At 44.5% G+C, this 23,793-nt stretch overlaps 1 protein-coding gene and 1 long non-coding RNA gene across 2 annotated transcripts in view; one reads left to right on the forward strand and one right to left on the reverse strand.

The window, feature by feature from the left end:
* The window catches only part of LOC146855661 (uncharacterized), a 114,108-nt gene extending 101,249 nt beyond the window's left edge, over positions 1 to 12,859 (forward strand). Inside the window, exons 4-5 of the long non-coding RNA XR_014981364.1 lie at positions 7,040 to 7,220; positions 10,033 to 12,859. This is a non-coding gene — a long non-coding RNA (uncharacterized LOC146855661). The remainder of the gene's footprint in view (positions 1 to 7,039; positions 7,221 to 10,032) is intronic.
* The window catches only part of PFKFB3 (6-phosphofructo-2-kinase/fructose-2,6-biphosphatase 3), a 269,808-nt gene extending 248,564 nt beyond the window's left edge, over positions 1 to 21,244 (reverse strand). The window contains exon 1 of the mRNA XM_085653550.1: positions 21,108 to 21,244. Coding sequence (XP_085509676.1) covers positions 21,108 to 21,123 — 16 coding nt within the window. The 5' untranslated portion in view covers positions 21,124 to 21,244. The remainder of the gene's footprint in view (positions 1 to 21,107) is intronic.
* Between the last annotated feature and the right edge of the window lie 2,549 nt (positions 21,245 to 23,793).

Below are 23,793 nucleotides of genomic sequence, written 5' to 3' on the forward strand. Positions count from 1 at the left end.
TCCCATCTTTATTCCCAGATCACTTTCATCCTTCTCTCCAACCATTTTTGTGTACTTGCCTGTCTCTCTGCTCTCTTGTCTTTCCACTCATTTCTTCCTTGCTTCTCTCCCTCCCCCTCCTTGCTTTTAATCCCTCCCTTTCTTTCTATGCTTGCCTAACAAATAAAGACCCCATACATTCTGTCTAAATCAAACCTTCATTTGCTTTCGTGCCTGTGTCAGTGAAACAAATGAAGTGAGGAGCGGGGACGTTCTGCTAGTTTGCCCTGGAGAGAAAAGGGAAAGCTCAGCTGTACAATGCATCACCCCATTACCTCCTTATCAGCCCTCCTCGTCCCAGTCATCATGTTTTATTGAGGCGACCCTGCCCCCCAGTCAGCCATTTTACATGTCAGTTCGATGTAAGTAAGAGTTAGTCCTACTACTGTTTCGGGCTTCCCATTAGACCCTTTCCTCCCGCTGACGTTTCCCGCTGGTTTCTGTCCAACAAGCCCAACGTGAAGGACAATGTTTTTTAAGACGTTAGTTTTATATTTTTGCTGATGATCATGGCAGGGAGCATACCTGGAGATAAAGTGCCTGTCGCGCTCCTTGCTCACGTCTAGGGCGGGTAACACAGCAGGAGGGACTCTGTGCCCAGTTGAGAGCGACGTCCATGTCCACGTCCTGGTCTCCGCTCGCTGCTCAAACAGAGCGAGTGTAGTGATTAAGGCAAATAGCCAGCGGGGTGTAATTATAGTTTTAAATAGCACTCACAATGTTTTTTTTCTTAAATAATTTCCCCATATTTAGTAAGTCAAGATAGCAGCTCATTTGACAACCAATGCTTGGTGGTAACACTTCCTCGGTTTATGAAGGAATCGATTCAGAGCACGGAAAGAGTTCACAGAAGAGAAATCATCAGGAACTTCCAGTCCCAGCAACAGAATTAGAGATGGGAGAGGTGGTTTCTTTATCTACGTCAGAGCTGGAATGTCTGATTAAGGAGGCGGTGAACACAGCACTGTGCAACCGCCTGATTAGAGCAGCACGTGGATGCAGACAATGAGCTCGATAATGGGCCAAAAGGAAAATACATTCAAGGGAGACAGTCGGGGCTTTAAGTGGGCTGGGTCTCACCGGTGCTAAGCACTGGCAGTTTTTAGGACTCGCCTACGCAGTGCGCATGCACTGCATTGGAGACCTTTAGCCGGCGGTCAGCTCTTTTTAGAAGCACATACTTGCGCTTGTGGCAGCATACAGCTTGCGGGAGTGCGCAGCGGCGAGCCACAAGCACGAGTATGTGCTTCTAAAAATAAGCAGAGCGACGGAATGCACGTGCACGCACAAATGGATTGGTGGCTTGCAAATGGAGAGATTATGAGAGCAGAAGCAAAGAGCAGTTGTGTTAAAACTGTATAACTGTACAGTGCACGTCTCAATAGTTTGACGTTCTCCCATGTTTATGGATCTGTAGATCTCTGTTCCACAATGCATGGGAGAACATCATACTATTGAGACGTGCACTGTACAGTTATACAGTTTTAATAGGACTGCTCTTTACTACTGCTCTCATGATCTCTCCCTTTGCAAGCCACCAATCCTTTTGTGCATGCGCTTCCGTGTATCTTCACCCACTGATGACTGTGCTCCAAGCCCTGTGTGCGAAGAAGCAGTAAATTCAGCTGCCTCTGCAGTACTTGCTCCGTGAGAGGAATTTTCACAGATGCGGTCATGTCAGTTCATATGAGCGAAACTAGCGTCGTTGCTGCCGACCGTGCACATGCGCATTGTTAATAAAGACAATTTACTTTGTTAACGCTTATTATTATTTAGAGCCCACCTTCAAAGGAAATCTAATGTGTTTAGCGCCGAGAGAAGTGCGGAATAAATTATAGAACACACTTATGATTCTGCCATGTATTCACGCTCATCACTTGGAAAATGTTTGCCTCCCTGCTGCCAGCGCCTCGAGGCCATCTTCAAACACAGTCCTTTGCTCTGTGCACTGCATGCTCACGCCAGTACTATCCTCGCTGCGCGTTTGTGAAAATTTCCACTAACTCTTATTTCTGTGCATTTTAGTTAAACGAAAACGCAAGCGGCCATGGCTTACAACGTTGTGTGGCAATTCCTTTACTGTTTTGAAGTGCCTGCGATTTCATAATTGTTTTCAATTGATGCCTTTTATTAGCCATTCCCTTCCGTAAAATAAATAACACGCAGTTCAACAAAGGCAACTGCGCGGAGTCCGTTCATGTACGTCCTCTTCCTATGTATTCCTTACCAGTATTTGTTTAACATTTCTGTCTGTTTTGAGGCATTTTAATTTTTTTTCTCATCTAATTGGTATTTATGTGTATTTTGTGATGTTTGAAAACTGTTGCAGCTAGCATATATCCACATTTTATAATGACAAATGTGCATTTATAATTGGTTGCCTGTAGGCTTTTAGAAGCTGTATATAAAATAAATACACTCCTGTAAACGTAAGCATTGTAATGCAAATACTAAGCACATGAACAGTATTTTAAGTAAATCTGGCTCCTTTTTATCTCCCTGTGCTTTCAATCTGTATAGATATTACCTTAGCAGTCACTCAAAGAAGTCCTGTTTTTGTATTATTCAGTTTTTTAAACTATTTTTTTCATTACTCTGCCCCTAAAGGTTTCACAGCTTAATCCTAAAATCTCATCTCACGACTTAGTAGGTGGCATTCAATACATTCACAGCCCCTGGGGAAATTGAAAGATAAATAACCCAGTTTCTGCATTATTACTATTGTTAGCCGTCACGGGGGTCCCTGGAGTTGAGAAGCACATTGTTTTCCGTCTGTATTTCTTTGAAAGAAACCAGTAAGAAAACTTGGAGGCCTACTTGTAACTCAACATCTTCGAGCAATTTTATAAGTTTGAAAGTATTAATTATTTTATTGTGGTATTTTGTGAACTATGTGTAATCAGCTGCACAATAGGTGGATGTCAATTAGCTCTCAAGTCATTGTTTTGTCTGTATCATGCTGAAAAAACGTAATCTGTCTTTTGTATCTTTTCTTCGCAGAGCGAGACAGATTTGAACATAAACGTGTTTCTACCTCTCTCTCTCTACCTCTCTCTCTCTACCTCTCGACCTCTCTCTCTACCTATCTCTCTATCTCTACCTCTCTACCTCTACCTCTCTACCTCTCTCTCTACCCCTCTCTCTACCTCTCGCTATCTCTCTACCTCTCTCTCTCTCTCTCTACCTCTCTCTCTCTACCTCTCTACCGCCTTTGGGACCTTATAAGTGTTTAGCCATGCAACAGTTGATGTTGTTGCACCAAGGATATTGTGCTGCATAACTAAATACATATAAGGTCCCAATGGCGAGACCTATTGGCTATGCCAATGCTTGTTTAAAGGGGGCCTCGCAACAGGTCTCTACCGGGCTGTATTGTGCCCTGGCACAGGCGGTCCTTTTTTCCCCAGACTGTACTGACAGCAGGCACATCATATGCGCGTGCTCACACTGCTCACTTCTCACTAGTGGAGAAGTTATGGCATAACGTCATGCCTGGTGAGTTTGTAGGGGAAGGGAAATCCTTTAAAAAGTAATTTTCTCTCTGGATTTCCCTTCTCTTTTTGAAACACAGGAGCAGCAACATTGTCGTGGTGTCACCAGGGCTTTAAGTGGAAGCTTTTTCAATATTATATACAAGCCATAGTTGCTGCTTTTTTATCTTATGAACTAACAACCATTGAAAAAGCCAATAGTCCTGGCTTGTTGTAGGTATAATGTTACTTGAAGTATCATATATCTATGTGCAATGACAGAAACAGCAAAATACCAGTCGGGTGCACACTTTGCTAAGCACAGATTTTGAGTTTATGTGTTTTAAGCCACGCCCTTAAATACATTGGCCACGCCCCTTTATGACACACCACCCCCTCCCCCCAGTTTTTTCATCCAACTTAAAGTCCTGGAGACAGTCGTTCGTGGTTACAGCACATATAGAGAGGTGCTAAATTCCAATAAAACCCTAGAGGAGGACAGTTTATTTGCACAGGACTGTGCACTTCAAACTAAAGCCCTGCCCTTTCATAAGGTTATCAAAAATATGGTGCTAAAGGTGTGAACAGAACTGGAAAAAGCATAATTTGCGAGGTTTCTTATGGGAAGGTAGTATCGATTGGAGCAGGTTGAGGACAGTCTCAAGTCGCCTAGGTTAGTATGGCATCAACATCCTTTTTGGAATAAGAGGAGTAATCCCTTCTGGTTATGGTGGGCAGGGAGGCCAAAAGTGCCATGTAAATAGGATCTTCAGCAGCACATTTTGCTGTCGGGGCCAACACTCATCATATGCCACGCAGGCGATGTTAAAAGACTTTTCACGTTTTACAAGAAAGGAAGGTGCACTCTAAGTGAGGTTAATCAGGAAGCGAACGTTATCCAAAAACCTACTTTTTATTGGTGTAGTTTAGTTAAAACCGGCACACAGCCAACGCGTTTCGTTCCCTAGTGCCACGGGAACTGCATCAGGGGTTCTTGGTAGTATATCAGGACGTATGTGGCCCGAGAGCAACACCGATGGTCATCAGTGTGCAGTGTCTCAAAAAACGTATAGTCTCCAAGGTTTGATCCATTACGATCTTGAATATAGTTTACTCCTACAAACCGTAATTGTTCAGAGCGTGTATCACCATGCGAACACTGTACCTTTGTTACCCTGGATTCATTTAAAGGATATTGTGTGTCCCCAAAACCTGGAAAACTCCAGACTGCGCACAGTCATCTGCTGTTGCGAACCCAGGACTATGAGAGAAATGTATATAAATTAATTCCTCATAAAATGTATATGGGGTCCCAACTAGCGAATGAACGAGAGAGCCCCAGGGCTTTCAAAAATGTCTTAAAGCACAGTATTTAGCCAAAGTAGCAAAGTGAAGGTCCCAAATGGCAAAATACCCACGGTGCCCTGCACTCGTTCTCCTATTGTTAGCAAAGGGTCCCTTTTGTCTCTTTATGGGCAGCTGCAACTTCGACTGGCATATAAGCAGCTGGCAGGAGACTACTGCAGCTGAAGCTCAGGCAGGTGAACAATCACAGAGATGATTCGTTCACAATCTTCCCTTAAAAGATGATCAGATATTTGATTCTCAATTTGATGAAATAGTGAAGAAATCAATTGATGAAAGGAAAAAGCTGCATCCATTCATTACCTCTATATCAAACAAACGTTTTTTCCTTCAAAGAAATCCTGTTCAAAACACTACAGGACAAGAATCATCCCTTTCAAGGGAGAAAGCATGCTGTTCTCCAAATCATGAACACAGTCAGATCATCAGCAATTCAGTAAATCCAGACTATGTCGGGGTGACGGCTGGGGGTCTGCTAACAAAGAACTTACTATGCAAAATGGGTACGTATTAAAACAGATGAACGAGTTCTGGACCTCATAAGAGAGGGCTATCCCATTGAGTTTTCAAGTCGCCCTCAAGGTCATCATTTTCAGTCCACTCCAGTTCCCAACCAAGAGACAAGCAGTGGTTTTGGCAGTGAAAACTCTGTTACAGAAGGGGGCAAAAATCCCAGTACCACATTAGCAGAGAGAGTCTAGTGTATACTCGATAAAGTTTTAGCTACTAAAATAAGGCAGAAATTAAAGGCCCGTTCTGGACCTGAAATAGCACAACAAATGTATCTGTTACACACCCTTCAGAATGTTGACACTTCAGATGGTAATTCCAATGCTGTCAATAGGAGACTTGCCTGTGACCTTGGGTTTACAAGATGCATCTTTCCATGTGCCTATAAAAGAGGACAGATTGCCAATACAGGGGCAACACTTTTGGTTCAGAGTCCTCCCTTTCAGGCTGGCAGCATGACAATGTACTTAGGAAGGTACTGCCACCAGTTCTGGCATCCCTACATTAAAAGGATTTACATTTATTTTCATTCCTTGATAACTCTCATTTCGGGCTCTTCTTTTTTTTGTTTAAGGTGAAGTCCAGTGTAATGAAAGTTGGTGCCTGCCTGGTATCTCTTGGGCTCATCAGAAGTCCAGTTTTGTACTTAAGCAGAAGAAGATATTCATTGGGGCATCATAGACACTTGGAAAGAACAGGCGCGCCTGCCAGAGAACAAGATTCAATCCTTACAAAATAAAGGGTCACAAATACTATCCTTAAAGAAGGTGATATTCAAGAATACCTTGCCCTTCAAGGGATAGGTTGTTGTAAAGAAGTTGCAATTGACATTGAGGCTTGTAGAAAGCTGGCAAGGCTTGCAACTTTTTTTAAGACATTGGTAAAAGTTTTAGATTTTATGACAAAATAAATGAAGCGAAGTCAGGCAACCAGTTCCACAGATTAGATTTTCTGAGGGATTTTTTTATTGGCATTACCCCCTTTTACCTAGAACTCATGGTGTTAATTAGAGGTTTTAGAGAGGCATCTGGGGATATTTCCAAGGTCGTTCTGTTAGTTTTCAAACATTTGAAAAGCTTCAGGTTAAAAATTCCAGTAGTCCATATCCAACTGCTAGCTGGGATTTGTCTGTTGTGCTTAAGGGTTTACAGGAGAAACCATTTGAACCCTGGGATTCGGCAGGTATTTCGTGGTTATCGACAAAAATGGCTTTTTGATAGCCATAATATCGGCAAAAATATTAGTCAATCTGGGCTCTTTTGTGAACGATTCTCTCGGTCTAAAATTCCTTCCAGACAGGATAGTCTTTAGGTCGGATCCTAAGTTTAGGCCAGATTTAGTTTTCCTCCACAACTGTTAGGGTAAAATGCTGATTGTTAACGTTCTTCTGTTTTGTTTAACCAGAAGCATGATCATCCGGACAACAAATGGTTAAGCATCACAATGTAGCTATTTACTGAAATCCCACGAGGATCGTTCCCTTCCTCCCCAAGACACGAGTGGTCTATATGGAGCTTTAACTACTGTAGCAGCTGCGTGTTGCCTTCCAGGGTAGGCTTGTTGGCCAAGGCCCGCTCATTAGACAGTGCTGACGATTCTGCTGAAAAGTAAGATGTCACCGTAATAGATTTTGTTTCTGTTCCTTTGTGTTTTAGAGAAAATGAAAGCGCACTCTTGTGGAGGTGAGGTGGACCGTGTATGAATTGGGCTCTTCTGTAGCCCCATCTCAACTGGATCCAGTCCCTCTTCGAGGTACCCGTGCCAGACTGGACACAATCCTATGGAAGAGCTCTCACGAGTGATGATCTTTGCACTGAAACAAAATCAATCCCAAAGGTGACTTAATCTTATGTCTAGCGTATGCTTCTTTCACCCACTATTCTGTGGTGTAATTATTAACCTAGTGCACAAGACAACACAAGAAAGGAAACTGCACAGCTCATGGAACTGCAACTCTGAATTTGTGATTTCTGCAGCCACAGGGAGGTCTGATACAAAAATACAGAAAATAATAACTGCATTGTGTGTGTAGAGTATGTGGGTGTGCTTCTGGGAGTTTGCTATGTTGATGGATTTAACCCCTTCGACGCTTATGATGGAACGGTTCCGTCATGCACGTCGGTTGGGCTGTGCTTATGACGGAACCGTTCCGTCATGGCCCCGCCCGCGCTCAGAACCTTCAGCACTGCGCGGAAATCCGCGCAGCGCTGAAGGGGTTAAGACAAAACATTTATCTGAGACACTGTAAGGTAATGGGGACAAAATTCAAGCAATAGGTGGTGGCAAGAAGCATAAATAAATAAGTGAGAGCCGAGGACAGCCTGATTAAATAAAAGATAAGACATAGGACAAAGGATATCTTTTGAGGTTTTGAGAGTGGACAGAGAGCAAAGGAGAGCGAAAAGAGAAGGAGCTGCAGAGGATGGGAGCAACTAGGATAATTGAGTGGAGGTGTAAGGAGGCATTCAGGGGACAAGAAATATATATATTTATAGATAGGTGTGTGTCTGTATATATATAGGTGTGCAGGGTGTGTGTGTGTATATATAGGTGTGTGTGTGTGCGTGCGTGTGTGTGCGTGTGTGTGTGCGTGTGTGTGTGTGTATAATTCACTGAAAAAAACCAAAGGTTACAGGGACATTATAGTTAGGCTCAGATTTCACTCGTACAAAACCAGCGTAATTCAGCAGTTAATGTTACCTGAGCTCACTATAACTTACACCCCCCTATGCACTGCTCATGACTTCACATATTACTCATGACATGGTCAGTGACACCTCTGATGACAAAACTCATCACATCTCAAATGACATCACTGATGACTTCAACAAACTCTCTCACACCCCTACTCACACCCCCATACAACCTCTTGTACGTCCACTCACAAACAGATGAAAAGTCTGCTCCCAGCGGTCAGGAGCAGTTTTCCAGCCTCCGGCAGCTGGGAGCTGACATACGCCAAGCGAGAGCAAACTGCTATCTTCCAAGGGTTGGCGGGTCCACAGGGCCATTAGTGGCCTTAGAAGCGGGGGGGGGGCGCTGCCCCCTCCTTTCATTTTCAATTGCCTGCCCTGTAGAGGTGGTGGTCCCCGGGGCTGAATATGGCCCCCTCCCTCTTTAGTTTCTATTTCTGGCTCCGGGGAGGTGGTGGTCCCTGGGGCCTTACTAGGCCTCCAATTTTGTTTTAAAGAGCCAGGGAAGCTGTAGTCCCCATGGCTGCTGTAATCACAAGAGGGGTATCCGCACTGCCCCCATCCAATTTTGTAATAACGCCCTGGGGAAGTGGTGGTCCCTGGGGCTCAAACCAGCCACAGGAGGGGGGCCTAGGCAGCACATGCACTGTCTTCAACACATGTGGTACTCAGTGCTATCGGCTTTGAAGACGTCTAGCGCTTACCATTGGTTCTTTCGTCTGCCTTTATAAATGCCTTCATTTTTATTGGTTAATAGTATCCCGCCTTTTGGCTGTTTTGTTCCGCCATGCAGACTGCCGCTGCTACATGGATCCTTTCACTATTGGCCATATGTTTTAGTTTCAGTGCACTACTTTTTCCTTCTGTTCTTTCCTCAGGGATCGCTGGCACACGGTGCTGCTCCCAGGTTACCTAATCTCCCCAAGCCCCTCCCCAACACCACCTCCCACCCCTCGCAGCTTGTTTTTTATGCAGTTCTCTGGCACTGCTCCCAGGTCAGTTAATCTCCCCGAGCCGTTCCCCCAACAGCACCTCCCACCCCTCACAACATGTTTTTTCCCAGGTTTCTTTGCTTGTGTTTTTTAGACAGCGCAAAAGGCTTGAAGGTATTGGAGCACTTTATTTGAGCACCAGTTATATTACACAACGACACATACATTCTTTTGGTAGGCATGGGGAGATTAAGTTATTTTCTCAGAAACACAGGATTTTGAGCCAACGCTGAGACTCAAACCTGGTTCTCCAACTCCAAAGTTGCCCGCTCTGGCCATTACGTCCCATCCAAGACATTACATTCTTACTCCGAGCTTTGCTTTCTTCAGCTGTCTGACTGAGGGTGCTTCAAGCACATCCTGCAGAGGTGTAGCAAGGATGCATGTGCCTGCTGGAGGAGGTGTCCATCTCTAAATTTGCACTGACCTCCAGCACTTGAAATTACAGGTAAAGGCTGCTGATGTGTGCAGGAATAAACCTTTTAGAGGGCTCTTGCTATATGTTTGCAAGTGGTCTAATGAGTGGTTAGACTGTAAAATGCATCATATTGTAATTGCCATACTTCCTAGTGTTATGCACCACAAAGGTTACGCATAAACTACAGATTAACTGCATAAAATCCAATGGGTGAGCTAGTGTCCTTTCAAACGCTTTGCTTTTGTACAGCGTATTAGGCTGGAGATGTTTGGTAACATTGTGTCCACTGTATTCCCAGCATTCACAGTCCAATACAATCAAGTGCAAGTCTGAAGATCTTTCCTTAACTGACCCTTGCAAGCCCCCCTCAACACGGCCCCCGTCTCATAGGTACCAGTTCAAAACCCAAAGATAGCAATAAGCAACCGTAAGGTAACCAGTCAAACTTGGCAAAGAGCATTCCAATGCGCGGCAACACGTCACAGTGTTTTCAATAACCTTTGAACCGTTTGGTCTAAAAACTGTTTTTTTTTTTTTATCTGCAGATTATGCAGTTGATGATGGATTATGTGGAAAATACAGCAAATCCATAAAATGTGTGAAAAACACTGTTTCTAAAATCTTAGAAATTCACTTTAAATAAACAAAAGCTACAGGGATGTTGTAGTTAGGAAGTAGTATTTGTATAGTATGTGTATATATAACACAACAAATTGATTTTGTTTCTAATTGATTGGTGTCTGACACACAATTTCTTCATGTTCGACAACAAGGTGTATCAGCAGCTCAGAGGTGTCGCCATGGGAGCTTGCTTTTCACCCAGCAATGCATGCTTGCATGTAGGATGCTGGGAGGAGCAGGTTCTCATGGTGAATCACTCGGACGCATGGAACAATAACATTAAATGTTGGCTCCGCTACATGGACGACGTCTTTGTCATCTGTCAGGGTAGCATTGCTAGTGCTGAGGAGTTCATTGCCGAGATCAACCAAAATGAGTTCAACCTAGAGTTCAATGTCAACATGGACAACTTACGGTTGATTTCCTAGATGTCAGGCTATATGTCACTAATAACACTCTGAATTCCACACTTCACAGAAAGGCTACTGCTGGCAATTCTACCCTCCACGCCTCAAGCTTTCACCCCAAACACCTCATCTCCAGCATTCCCTATGGAGAAATGCTGCGCTTATGCAGAGTCTGCACTCCAACACTGACCGTATCACCTGTCAATGGGGAGGCACATGCCAGATTCCAAGTACGGGGGTAGTCAGACAAAACCATCACCAATGCCATTACCAAAGCTAATCCCACCTCTAGAGAGTCTCTGTTACATGGCAACACCCTCATTGTCACCGAGGAGGATAAGATACACACTGACCAACTCAACACAGGGCCTATCAGCACCCGTCTCATCATCACCCACAATACTGAGGAACGGGCTATCAGGTCCATCATCAACAGGCATTGGGGGATCATCAAATCCGACCACACCCTAGGTCACATTGTCGTCAACACCCGGACATCACCTACAGGAGAGCTTTCTCCATGCGTGATGCCCTAGTCAGGAGCAGCCCTGAGGACTCCTCCAAGACCAACTGGCTTTCTAACATCACCGGGTTTGTCAAATGCACTAGCTGCAGGGCCTGCAAGTTTGGTATAAATAGCCCCCTTTCGCACTGATACACTGAAAATCAAACACAAATTTTCCTGCAGAACGGAATTCGCAGTCTACGTGCTTGAGTGTAGTTGTGGCCTTAGATACGTAGGCAGCACCAAGTTGCCAGTACACCAACATATCTTGCGACAGCTCAGGGCCATAGTCAACAACGATGCCACATACCCTGTAGCACGACACTTTAAGGAGATTCACAACAACCTCCTGAGTGATCTCAAATACTTTGTCATTGACCACATACCACCATTCAGGCGGGGTGGCAACTGGGAAAAGCTTCTCAGGCAACTTGAATTGAGATACATCATTGAGCTTAATACCAAGACACCGGCAGGGCTCAACATGAATGAAGATCTCCACAATTTCCTTTAAACACCATCATGCATACTTCCACACTACCCGTAAGGTCATGATGTACCATCTGTCTATTTGCCTATTTTCCTGTGACCTGTACTATATACCTTGTGTATCATGTGATTTTAACCCGCACTGTAGATATTTTGCATTTATTTTTGCTCCGTTTCCTACCTGTCTACAACAGTATTTCGCAGTTCACCTCAGGAAGATCAGTATGATCACTATGACCGCTATGTTTGCTGTCGATCACTCTAGTCAGTTCCAACTTGTACCACACAATGAGTCTCATGTGTTACTGCTGGCTGGTTGGTTGTTTGTTTAACTTTATTTAACTTTTTTAACGCACTCACATTTATCACACGTTACCTAACACACTTGAGGCCACTTTTAGCCTTTTTTGCCTTCATGGGAACACTACCACTTTGTCATATCACCCACTCACACGCCCAGCACACCTTCCCTTACACCCCCATTTTCATCAAACGAATGTTCTAGGAGCCCGATATCACTTTCATCCGGATAGGCCACCAACTACCTCTGTGCTGACCTTTTACTGACGAATTTACTGTATCACCGCGCCACCCACAAGGCAACCTACGGGGCATGCACAAGCTTGCACCTGCCAATTTTCCTTGCCGACATACCCCCAACAACGTTCTATTATGACTCACTCTGCGGTTCAGCCCTCTAACACCCGTCAGAGCTATCCTGGGGACGGTTTTGCACTAATTCCTTGGCCATTTCCATCCTCAATGGTTCATCTAGACCAACGGCACCTTTTCACAAACCGCCCTTCGCATGGGAGTCTGACTTAACCCGCGGCAAATGAGATTCCCCTGTCCGCAGACCAACACTAGAGGACAGCAACAGTCCACCATAGGACCTCCACGTACACAGCTTCGACATCTTCAACAGGACACCTCCGTGCCTCTTAATTTTATTTGTCCATGCCTGTGGCATAACAGCGCAGTGTGTACCATATTTTCGAGCCTTATGTTTAGTTGTCAATACACTGTTAATATATGTTGCGAGGATCTAGGTAATTTATTTTTACAAAACGGCAGTCTTTTATTTATGTTAGTCTCTGTTTTGCTTTGTGGTTGCCAATGATGTCATTTCACATGTATGACTCTGGATTTTTCAGCACTTGTATGTCAGCCACGTCATTGTTGCCTTACTCACTATGGAAATGAAAAAGTCACTCACTATTCCTAGGCATATGTTTGTGTGTGTTTATATAGAGCTTGTCATTCATCGCAGCGCGTTATGTGAACAAGACCGCAGGCTTGCGGTCGAAACGCATCTTCTTGCCATGCTTGTCTAATAAATCAACATCTTGAGCACTACAACTGGAGTCTGTGCCCTTTTATTTGACCCGGCGAGGTCTTCCTCTGGGATTTTGAGATATATATATATATATATATATAGGATGGCTCAGAATCCACTCGTACAAAACCAGTGAAATTCAGCAGTTATAGTTACCTGAGCTAACTATAACTTATACCCCCGTAATGCACTGCTTATGACCTCGCAAATTACATCACTCTTGACATGGTCAGTGACATCACTCATGACATCACTAATGCAGTGTAGGAAAGAGTAATCAAGCCCACTCAGCCTACGCCCCTGGGTTTTGGAACAACAAACATCTTGTACGACATTAGAGCCTACAGTTCAGGAAGAAACCAAAAACGCGCCCCTACAAGGACTACTACCTCAGATAGGCTGACTTCTCAACCTTTCACGAGCTCTACCACCTACCACTGTTCCCTCTTCCCATGAATCCCCAATAGAGTGACCAACCGTCCGTAAATTTCACGGACCGTCCGTTATTTAAGTATGATGTCTGTAAGGTGTCCAGACATCATACTAAAATCAAATTGGGGAATTTAAGGAAGCTATGCTGTTCCCCTGCGAGAGGCCCCATGAGTTTAAAAGATTCCACTCGGGGCCTCACGCACTTATCTTTTAATCTGTAGACTGAGGCTACCTGCAGCAGCCCCTCCCGAACCTCGCACAGACTGTGGACTGGCCCATTGTCATTCTGAGACTGCAGACGATTATCACAGATAGAATGACAATTGGCCCTATTATAGTGACAGCATGTGGTGTGCCTTCTCCTGCACATATCTTGATTGCAGAAAAGGCCTTTGCAAAGCTGCATGCATACTGAAAAACAGTGAAATGCACGATTGTCTCAACCTTATATAAACTTATTTTGACTTGTACTTATTTTGGTTGTCTATTTACTTATATACTATTGTGCGACCTCCTCTGATATGTCTGTAAAACGTATGTTTTGTCACAAATTTTTGTCCCGAATTTTGACCTTCTGTCCTGAATTTTTGTCCTGAATTCTGACCCCTTGTCCTGAATTTTTACACTGACCATCCTGAATTTGCACACATGCCTGTTGGTCACCCTAATCCACAAAGGGGCATGCCTCTTTAGAAGGACTACAAATCCCAAAATGCAACGAAAAATACCTGAACGGCATGAGCTACTCACACATCAAAGTAGGTTACTTGACAGCTTTGTAAAGAAAAGTTTTTACCTGATGAGGAGGTGACAAACCCTTTGTGTCAGTCTCTGTGTTTTATCAATTGCCCTTAAATCGAGAGGGTTAAGATGACCTATTAGGATGCGCAGGCGCAGAAATGTAACTGGTCCCATGTGATCAGGTGGACCTTTATCCAGCCCTGGCTTTTATAAACAACACATGGTGGCCGGCAGGCCCACATTTGTAAAATGGAAAAATACCTTCGGGCTTAGTTTGCGCGATACAAATTGCCTTTCATTCCTTTCATTCATTCATAAGACCTGGATAAAGGTACTCCTGCTGAGATGGGACATGTGAAACTCCTAAGATGTGGAACTAAAAGACTTCTACAGCTGCAGCATTCGCACTACTCTAGATCAAATTTGTAAAATAAGATGTGAACAATAAATAACATTTTAAAAATCGCTTGATTATTCAGGTGACTCGTATTATTGATACATTTTGTTCTGTCCTGGCCTTAGTACTTGCACGTTACAGTAAATTGACACTACAATCCAATTTAATCAGTTTATTAAAAGTCTTTTAAAAAATAATGTAGCTCCCGGATTAGCACAATTCTTTAAAGCCAAAATGGTCTCATTTTTGTTCTCTCAGGTCTGAAAGTGACTTTGCTTTAATGTATATCAATGGAGAAAATGAAGTCCCTCGTTTTCTTTCTAAATCTCCCTCTTTCTTGTTTCAAAATAATAGCATGTATGCTGACTTCTTCGTGTACCAAAGGTGTACACGTGTTTAGGTCTCGCCTAGCGTTGTTGCGCACAAGCTCAGCTCGCTTGGCGAGATTTATTGTCAAGGAGGACTGTGAGAGAAGGGCTTTAAGCCCCGCCCCTTATTTCCATTGGCTTGCGTCACCGTTTATGGTAAACGGTGGGCTGCCATTGGAAATAAACTTTCTTTGTTGCCTCCTTTTCATTTTTTTGTCCGGCTCACCCAGACCGGCTCGTCTGCTTTCCTTCTGTGGTGAAGGTATTTCTTATCTTTGTGGGAACCATATGTTTTCACTCAGCCCCGTAAACACGGGGCTGAGTGAAAACAGATGGTGAGTGCTTGTTTTATTGTGTCAGAGGCTAATTTGTAGCCCCCTTGTCTTGCCTCTTCCACAGAGGTGCCCCCACCCTCCTGCTCACAACGGCGGCAGTGTGTTGCACAGGCCGCCCCTCTAGCTTGGCTCCCAGCAGTGCACTCGCCCTCCGCTTCGTGTCCCGGTGTTTGCTGTGTCTGTTTGCTCTCCCTCCCTTTGATCGGCTCTGTGCACGCAGGATTCGTGCACAGCCCGGGTGCCATACCGTCCTTGTATACACACAAGCGGCTGGGACATTGCCCGCCGGTTTTGCTTCTGAAAGGCTGTCTCTGTGTCCCGGTGTTTGTTGTGTCTGTTTGCTCTCCCTCCCTTGGATCGGCTCCGTGCACGCAGGTTTCGTGCACGGCCCGGGTGCCATACCGTCCTTATGTACACACAAGCGGTTGGGAGATTGCTCGCAGGTTTTGCTTCTGAAAGGCTGTGTGGTGTTTGATGTTATGTTGTTGAGTGTTGAAGAGCACACGCCCCCCTTGTCTTGACTCTTCCACAGAGGTGCCCCCACCCTCCTGCTCACCACGGTGGCAGTGTATTACACAGGCCGCCCCTCTAGCCTGGCTCCCTTTGATCGGCTCTATGCACGCAGGTTTCGTGCACGGCCCGGGTGCCATACCGTCCTTGTGTACATACAAGCAGCTGGGAGATTGCTCGCCGGTTTTGCTTCTGAAAGGTTGTGTTGTGTTTGATGTGTATGTTGAGTGTTGAAGAACACACGGTGTGTGTGCTCTGCACTCCCTCTTTTTATTTCTTTGCACTATGGCGTGGTGCGAGTTGTATTTTGATGCTTTCACTTTTGAGGCGTTACTTAACCCTGACTGCACAATTTACCAACTGTCTGTGGTCCCAGGAAGGGTCTTGTGTGCTGTGGACAGTGGTCGAAGTGGGCAGGAACGGCAGGGCACGGCGTGCCCCTACTTCTTTAATTCTATAGCTTCCGTTCCCCTACTTTTTTATTTTGAACATGCATCCCGGGACGTTAGAAATATCCAAGGCCTGCAGAGAAGGTTTGCATTATTGGCTGTCCGGGTAGGGGCGGGGAGCAGAGAGGGAAAAGGTCTCCGTCTCTTGCTTCCTACCCAGACGAGACAAGGAAGGTGTCCGCTTCTGCTCTACTGCTGGCAGCTGCCCCCCCCCCTCTTTCTTACTCTTATTCCCTCTCTGTCTGTCTAGCTCCTCCTCACTTACCGAAAACCGTGACTCAAGAAATGGTTCTCACCCTCTCTTTCTTCCTGTCTCTCATTTTGTTCCCCTGTGAAATGGATGCAAAAAAGAAAACCACTTTTGCTGGAAATGCCGTTTTGACATTTTTCCATTCCAAAGTGCAGCCACAGAAATAAAAGGTTCAAAATATGAAAAATCAATAACTAAATAAAGCAAGACGAGGTGTTCTTAAAGTGGCCAGATCGGTTTTATTCAAACCCCAAAAACATTAGCGTCACCTTACTGAGTTTGCCCGTGAAGCACTGTTTCCCCCGGTGGGGAAGTGCGCCAAACCTGGAGGTACTGCAATACCTGGTTGATAGGTGGATTGGAAAACAAAATGTGTACGGCGGCTTTGTGTTCACGAATGTGGTCTTTTTAAACCATACTTCTTACGTTTTGTAAACATATGGACATTGAAATGGATCCTTTCTGGGCCCTGTAGTTTTCAGGCAGAAGCACTCACTAATTTCTGACTAGTCAGTGTAAAAGCATTAAGTTCACCATGTTGTTCCTGCTTACATTTCACATGCTTTATTTAATCTTTCATTCCCTATGACTGTTTGCTTCTTCCAGGATGTTGTTACTTTTTCCTTTAGGGACCATATTGCTCTTGCCTAGTGCGTAATTTGAATTGAGTCGCATCCAGTTCTTTATAGAAGGCCAAATTGGATTGTAGTTGAAGGCAGTGTGATTTTCTCTCAGTGGGGCAGTATGGTGTTCAGTGAGGGAGCGGATGTAGCACTGGGGGCAGAGATGCCGAATTTAGAACTGGGGGAACCAGGTTCAGCCTTCATGAGCAGTCCCCCAGACCACTCTCCTGAGGGAGCACATTTCCATGCTAGACCTTAGAAGTCCCCGCAAATCCGGAATAGCCCTGGTGTCTTAACACCAGCAGGTGGACCCTAGCAGTGGCAAGTGTGGGTTCACCTTGAAGGCTTGCCCACCACAATCCATATTGAAGTTCACCTCCAGTCTTGCAGGCAGGCCTACGAAGTAGCAGACCCTAGAGCAACAGTGACTCTGTCACTGAGGTTAAAGGACCCCTCAGAAGAGCTGGCTCTAAGGCGGTGCGACCGGTGTGACCGCAACGGTTGCTGACTTTGAGTGGGGGCGTTGTATATTATGGTTTTAAAAGCACTTGCTGCCTCCTTCCTGGCCTACAGCAATTTTCGTCAATAATAAAAATGACATGATAATTCCGGTGAATAAAAGTCTTCCTTGAGCAAGTTCGGAGTTTTGTCTAGTGGAAGTTCTGACTCATGGAAAGATAGCGCAGAGGGTTTAATTTTTTTAAAATTAATTTATTTCAATTTCAGATTAAAAAAGAACACATACAGATGGTTATGCTGTAGCAATTGATGACACATTAACAGTTCGTACACTCGGGGTGGCAGGAGATAGCTACAATGAATTAGATGACAATCGTAGACAGAAACACTTGATAGTAATCAATCAGGTATACAATGTGGCAGTAGAGGATTACAGTACATTAATGACATGAGCAATCAGACATCAGTGATAGTCAACAGGTATGCAGTGAGCAGGCTATAATCCAACAAGGAGCTACAGAGGGGTAATGAATGCCAGGCCACCCTCCACTGACATTATAATCCAACAACAAAGACCTGGCAGTGAGCGGCACTTTTCATCAGTTCTTAATATAAATATGTAGGATCACTCATAGGGTAATGTATGTATCTATTTCCCCTAAATCAGTAATTATTTTCATGAACTCTGAAATAATCCCCTGTGCCTTACAAATTAATATGTAATAAATCCCACAACGTGAAGGAAAACCAGCCAAGAATTGAGTCACTCAAACAGCACCTATCAATTTCGAGAAGTGTTATATCACAGAGATTGTGATGTGCCAGAAAAAAGTGTGGAGGAATGAGAAAATATCTCACGTGCGCACCACCAGAGGAGCTGCTGGCAGGTACTCACGAGCTTGCCCACGTACTTATCATCATTGATAACTTTCTCATTAAAAGAAAATTGTGTCCAGTGTAAGAGAAGTGTGAACATTTTTTAAAAAAATAAGCAAAACCCCAAAGAAAGAAGAGACAAGTAAAGTCTCAAGTAAAATTGGGTTCAACTCACGTATATACTTTCAACGTCTTTATTTCACTACGTGAATTATCCCAAGGTTAAAAACACAGCATGTTGTTAACCACATCAAGGATGGCCAACATGTTTCATTGCCTATTTCAAAGGTAACGGCAAATTCATCATTTTCATACTTGTCTCTTTCTTTGGGGTTTTGCTTATTTTTTCAAAACCTTTCACACTTCTCTTACACTGGACACAATTTTTTTTTCATGAGAAAGTTATCAATGATGATAAGTACGTGGGCAAGCTGGTGAGTACCTGCCAGTAGCTCCTCTGGTGGTGCGCACGTGAGCTACTTTCTCATTCCTCCACACTTTTTTCTGGCACATCACAATCTCTGTGATATAACACTTCTCAAAATTGATGGGTGCTGGTTGAGTGACTCAATTCTTGGCTGGTTTTTCTTCACGTTGTGGGATTAAATATTAATTTGTAAGGCACAGGGGATTATTTCAGAGTTCATGAAAAGAATTACTGATTTAGGGGAAATAGATACATACATTACCCTATGAGTGATCCTACGTATTTATATTAAGAACTGATGAAAAGTGCCGCTTACTGCCAGGTTTTTGTTGTTGGATTATGCAGTGAGCAGGCCCCAAATATCACGAGGTTTGGAAGTACTAGGCAATTCCTCAGCATAGATAGAGCAGAGGGTTAATGTGCCTGCTGCTAAGAACATGTACCATGCCCATCACAAAGTGCACATATTGTAAATAGGTCAGTGGGTTACTGCTTTTGTCAGTAAGATCCTTTTGCTACTTGCAGTTTATAAGTTAAAATCCTAACAAAGAACAGTGAGCTATTAACTTTCACCTTAGAGCTGCATACAAACTGCAAGGTATAAACTAGAGCTTTATGTTTTTTTTTCCCTAAGCCTTTAATTATCCTGATGTTGCAAAAAGTGTTCATTTGGATAGAAATCAATATAGATTATTAAAGTGACCTCCAATCATGGTATTAAGTTTTAAATTCTGAGTTTGTGTTTCTCCAGATCAATCACTATTAAACTATACTGCCTACTAATATGGTTGTCATGTGACTTCTACACCTTGTAGTCCTTTGTCTTATGTAACATTTCCCATACAGTGATTTACACACGTAAAATTGATTGTCTCTGTGTATATTGCTGACGACAGAAAATCCATGGCTCGGAAACAAATGGCTTGTGCTTCCACTTTTAAGCATATTTGGGACATTCTGTGATTAGAAACATATCCCACTTTGTGAATTTATTTTAATGTCAATAACTCATATTAATCGTTAAATAATCATGTGTATCCATTGGTTGAATTACCTAACATAATAAGGTATAACTGGTCAGTAAAATGCCAAACAAATACTAAACATTGGGATGTTTTGCAATCCTGGTCACACCTCTAACTCCGCCCACTGATCCAATCCTCCGGTTATTCCCGCCTTCTGATTCTCCGCCCACAGTTCCCCTACTTTTTTTCCCCCCACTTCGACCACTGGCTGTGGAAGATAGTACACCGGTCGACTTGTGAAATTTGTGTACTCTGAAAGCACGCGTGTTGGACATCGTTTGGTGAATGGTGGTCGTGCAGAAGTTTTGTTGAAAGGAAGTGCCCATGTTTCACTTATCACGTGCACGTAGGTTTGGAGTGCGGGTATATTTAGTTCTTAAGAGTAAGGGTCAACAGTGTACCTCGGTATATTGGCATTCATGGACCTGTGTAAGGGGTTCAATAACTGACGCTATAAAGTGTCAGACACAGGTTTTCACCAACACAAGTCCTCTGTGCCACCGGTGGATTTCAGGGCAGCGGTGGCCTGCTCCCTGAGGGGTAAGCATAATGTCTTCAGGGCATGGCACAAATGTCGATTTTGCTGCTAGTGCACTGCGATGTCACACACTATGATGGTACGGTGTTAGCATTTATGTAGTGCTTATTACCCAAGATGAATTGTTTTATTACACTCACTCAGTCTTTCTTCATGCCTCACTCTCTTGTTACAGATAGCTCAGAAGACACAGTGCATCAGTCTTTCTTCACACCTCACTCTCTTGTTACAGACAGATAGTTCACAAGACACAGTGCATCAGTTTTCTTCACGCCTCACTCTTTTGTTACAGATAGTTCACAAGACACAGTGCATCAGTTTTCTGCACGCCTCACTCTTTTGTTACAAATAGTTCACAAGTCACACAGTGCATCAGTTTTCTTCACGCCTCACTTTCTTGTTACAAATAGTTCACAGGACACTGCATCAGTTTTCTTCACGCCTTACTCCCTTAGCACTAATACCTCACAAGACACAATGCATAAATCTCGTTTTTGTGCCCAAATTGTGTCACTGGGAATGTGTGGATTATCAAAATATATAAATGAAAGGCATTGTCATTTACAATGTCAATAGCTTAAACTCTCGCAAATGCGAGACCTATTGCATTGCAAATGCTTGTTTCATAATGCTGTAGAAAGAGGTCCATATAAGGACGTCCAGTCCTAAACAAAATAAAAAATAAAACGTGCGGAAGGCTTGCAAAAAGTGGCGTTTGTTTTCAAACGCAGTCGCTGGAGGGCTCGGCCTGCCACACCTCCATGCTTTCACTCCAGCCCAGCCCGCCACACACCTCCCAGTCTGAAGCTAGCTCGCGCACACGAAATCGTACCTCTCCGGAAAGGCATGGTGATTCGTGACGTTCCTTGACGCCTCCTGGGGTCCCCTCTGCAGCAGGCCGGCACCTACAGAGCTCCGGCGGTCGTTCCGTGTTCTCCTTCTGGTGGGCAGAACAGACTTGTTTTCACGCACACGTCTCTCGCTCACTCGTCGTCACGGAGAGGGGAAGGGACTGGTTGAGAAGGAAGTAGGTTTCGCCTACTCCTCCTTTAACCCTTTTCAGCTTCGCTTCTACTGTACGGCCTCTTCGCAGGAAGCGCATCTGTTGATAACAGCCCCTCTCGTGTTGTTTAGCTTCCGTTTTAGCAGTGATAACGATCTGGTTGTCATGATCACTCAAGTAGTCGTTATTTTATGGATGGGCCGAAATCAACAAGCTGTAGAGAAGGGAAAATAACCAAATGAAAAGTGCCTTGCTGCAGAACTTTTGAGAATGATGCCAGGCTATATGTTAGTTCACGATGTTTGCAAGAGCAGTAAAGTAAGGATGCACACACCTAGGCCCAGCATCCTGCAGGCCCTTATCTCAAAGGATTCCCCTTCAGGTATTAGAGGAGATGTGGTGGAAGCCACAGAAAATGGTGACAGATGCATGCAACCTGTACACTGAAGCACGTGGTGTACAACCTGATAACGTTTGCACCGTGTCCGCGCCAGTGAGCGCATTGAAGCTGTGCAAAATAGCATGAATATGGTGCATCAAAGCGCCACCTGGAGTAGTGAGCCACCTGCCTCCCCGGAGGGGGACCCATGTGTGGCCTGTACCCATGGCATGGTCAATGGATGTAAATTAGAAGGCAGGGGACGGTTCATGGTTCCAGCCCACATAGATGCAGTGTGAGGTGCGTGTCTGTCTGCGCTGCTCTCTGGCTCAGGGTTTAAGCCGGAAGCAGGATGCTACACTGGCGATGAGAACATGGAGCCAGCTGCCCTCACTACAAGGTCCCGTGTTGCACTGAGGAGCCGTGCAGAGCGCTCGGGAGGCCCCGGTGCCAGTGTCCCCCATGAGCAGCCCCTGCAGCGCAGAGGGCGGTAGAGTGACTAAATCTTCCCTGCACAGTGATTTTGTGGACACACTGTAGAACTGTGATGGTGCAGTGTCCTGCCCCCCCACCAGGGCTGATGACCAGCCACACCGAGGAGTTACCCACCAGCCCCACAAGGCACAGCAGCGAACAACCCCCGAGGCATGACTGCTCATTCTTCGTTGGGCCCTCCCGCCATTTAGTGAGCTGGATGATCCGGCAACTGCTGTACCGAGATGGAAGACCTGGCTCAGTAGACTCACTAATTACTTTGGAACCACAAGAGAGACAGACCCAACGATGAAGCGGTCTCATTTACTGCACTTCGCTGGGGACTCAATTTACAAACTTTATGAAAACCTGCTAAACACTAGAGATGATCCCCATGGCTTGGACGCAGGGTTGCAGCCTTCTTTGCACACTTCAACCTCAAACTAAACCCAATCATTTCAAATTGCGCCAAGCGGAGAGAGGGCAAGACTTCTGATCAATTCTACACACTCCTGCCTGCGTGAGCTGGTGATCATACGCACTAACGCGGCAAAGGAAATGCATGCCCTGGTCATCCAAGGGTGTAAATCATCTGTACTCTGAGAGCTTCACCAAAAGCTTGAGACTGTGCTGATCCTAGCTTGCTCCCACGAGCTGGGCAGAGCAGATGGAAGTGTCACTAGTGAAGGTCACGGTCAAGCCAGATACCAAATGGCTCCAGGGTCTAGCTGGAGTTGGCAGACTTCATTCTGAAGAAGAGAATGCTGAAAGGCGTGCATCACCAAATGACCCTACAACATGTGGAAAACTGCAGCCTGGAAAAAGGGCGATTAAGTGGCCAGCACAAGGAAAGACATAAGTGCAGTGTAGGTATTAATCTTAAAGTACATTTGTGTATCATCCTCCTATTGATGGTAAAAAAAGGCCATTGAGTTTATGAATTACCAAAGAGGGTTTCGAAATAATTTAAATGTTGGCCTTTTAAGGACCCCAAAACGTGACTTCTCAGAGTGCAGATAAGTGCCACCCACCTATCCAAGTGCAGACACTGGGTGGCCACATCAAAACACTGAGTGGCCACATCAAAACACTGAGTGACCACACCAAACCATGTTGACCAAATGGCTTTATGTAATGACATGTAAATCCATTTTTATAGCTTTTGATCCACCCAGGTGACTTCTTGTCTATCCCTGCTGGGACTACTGAAAATGGAGGACTGCAGATGGCAAATCTAGTAAACTCGGGAATAGGATAATTTCTCACCTGTGATAGCAATCAGCACTGATGTGGCCTCACAGACTGCAACTGTAGACGTTCGAAGTAAATCTACCTGGTCAAGAGATTTCGTCAGGCACTTTTCTGTACCTGACTCTGTGTTTCCCTGGTGGGACTGGGGAATAGGAATAATGTCATTGTAACCTGTAAAACCGCACTGTATTCCATTTGCTTTATTGTTTTTGCACATACATTCTGTGCATATTCTGTGTTGTAAACCCGCCTTTTCAGAATTTTTGCCTTTTTTTTAACCCGATTTTTGCTGGCTTTAGCACTCTGTGTACTTCACCACTGCTAAACATTAATAAACTGCATATGCTTCCCTCAAAAACATATGCTGTGCATTGGAAATCTCTACTTGTCCTATTTAAATTCCCTACAAAT

Source organism: Triturus cristatus, chromosome 4_1 (genome assembly GCF_964204655.1).
Source record: "Triturus cristatus chromosome 4_1, aTriCri1.1, whole genome shotgun sequence".
Taxonomy (NCBI): Eukaryota; Metazoa; Chordata; class Amphibia; order Caudata; family Salamandridae; genus Triturus; species Triturus cristatus.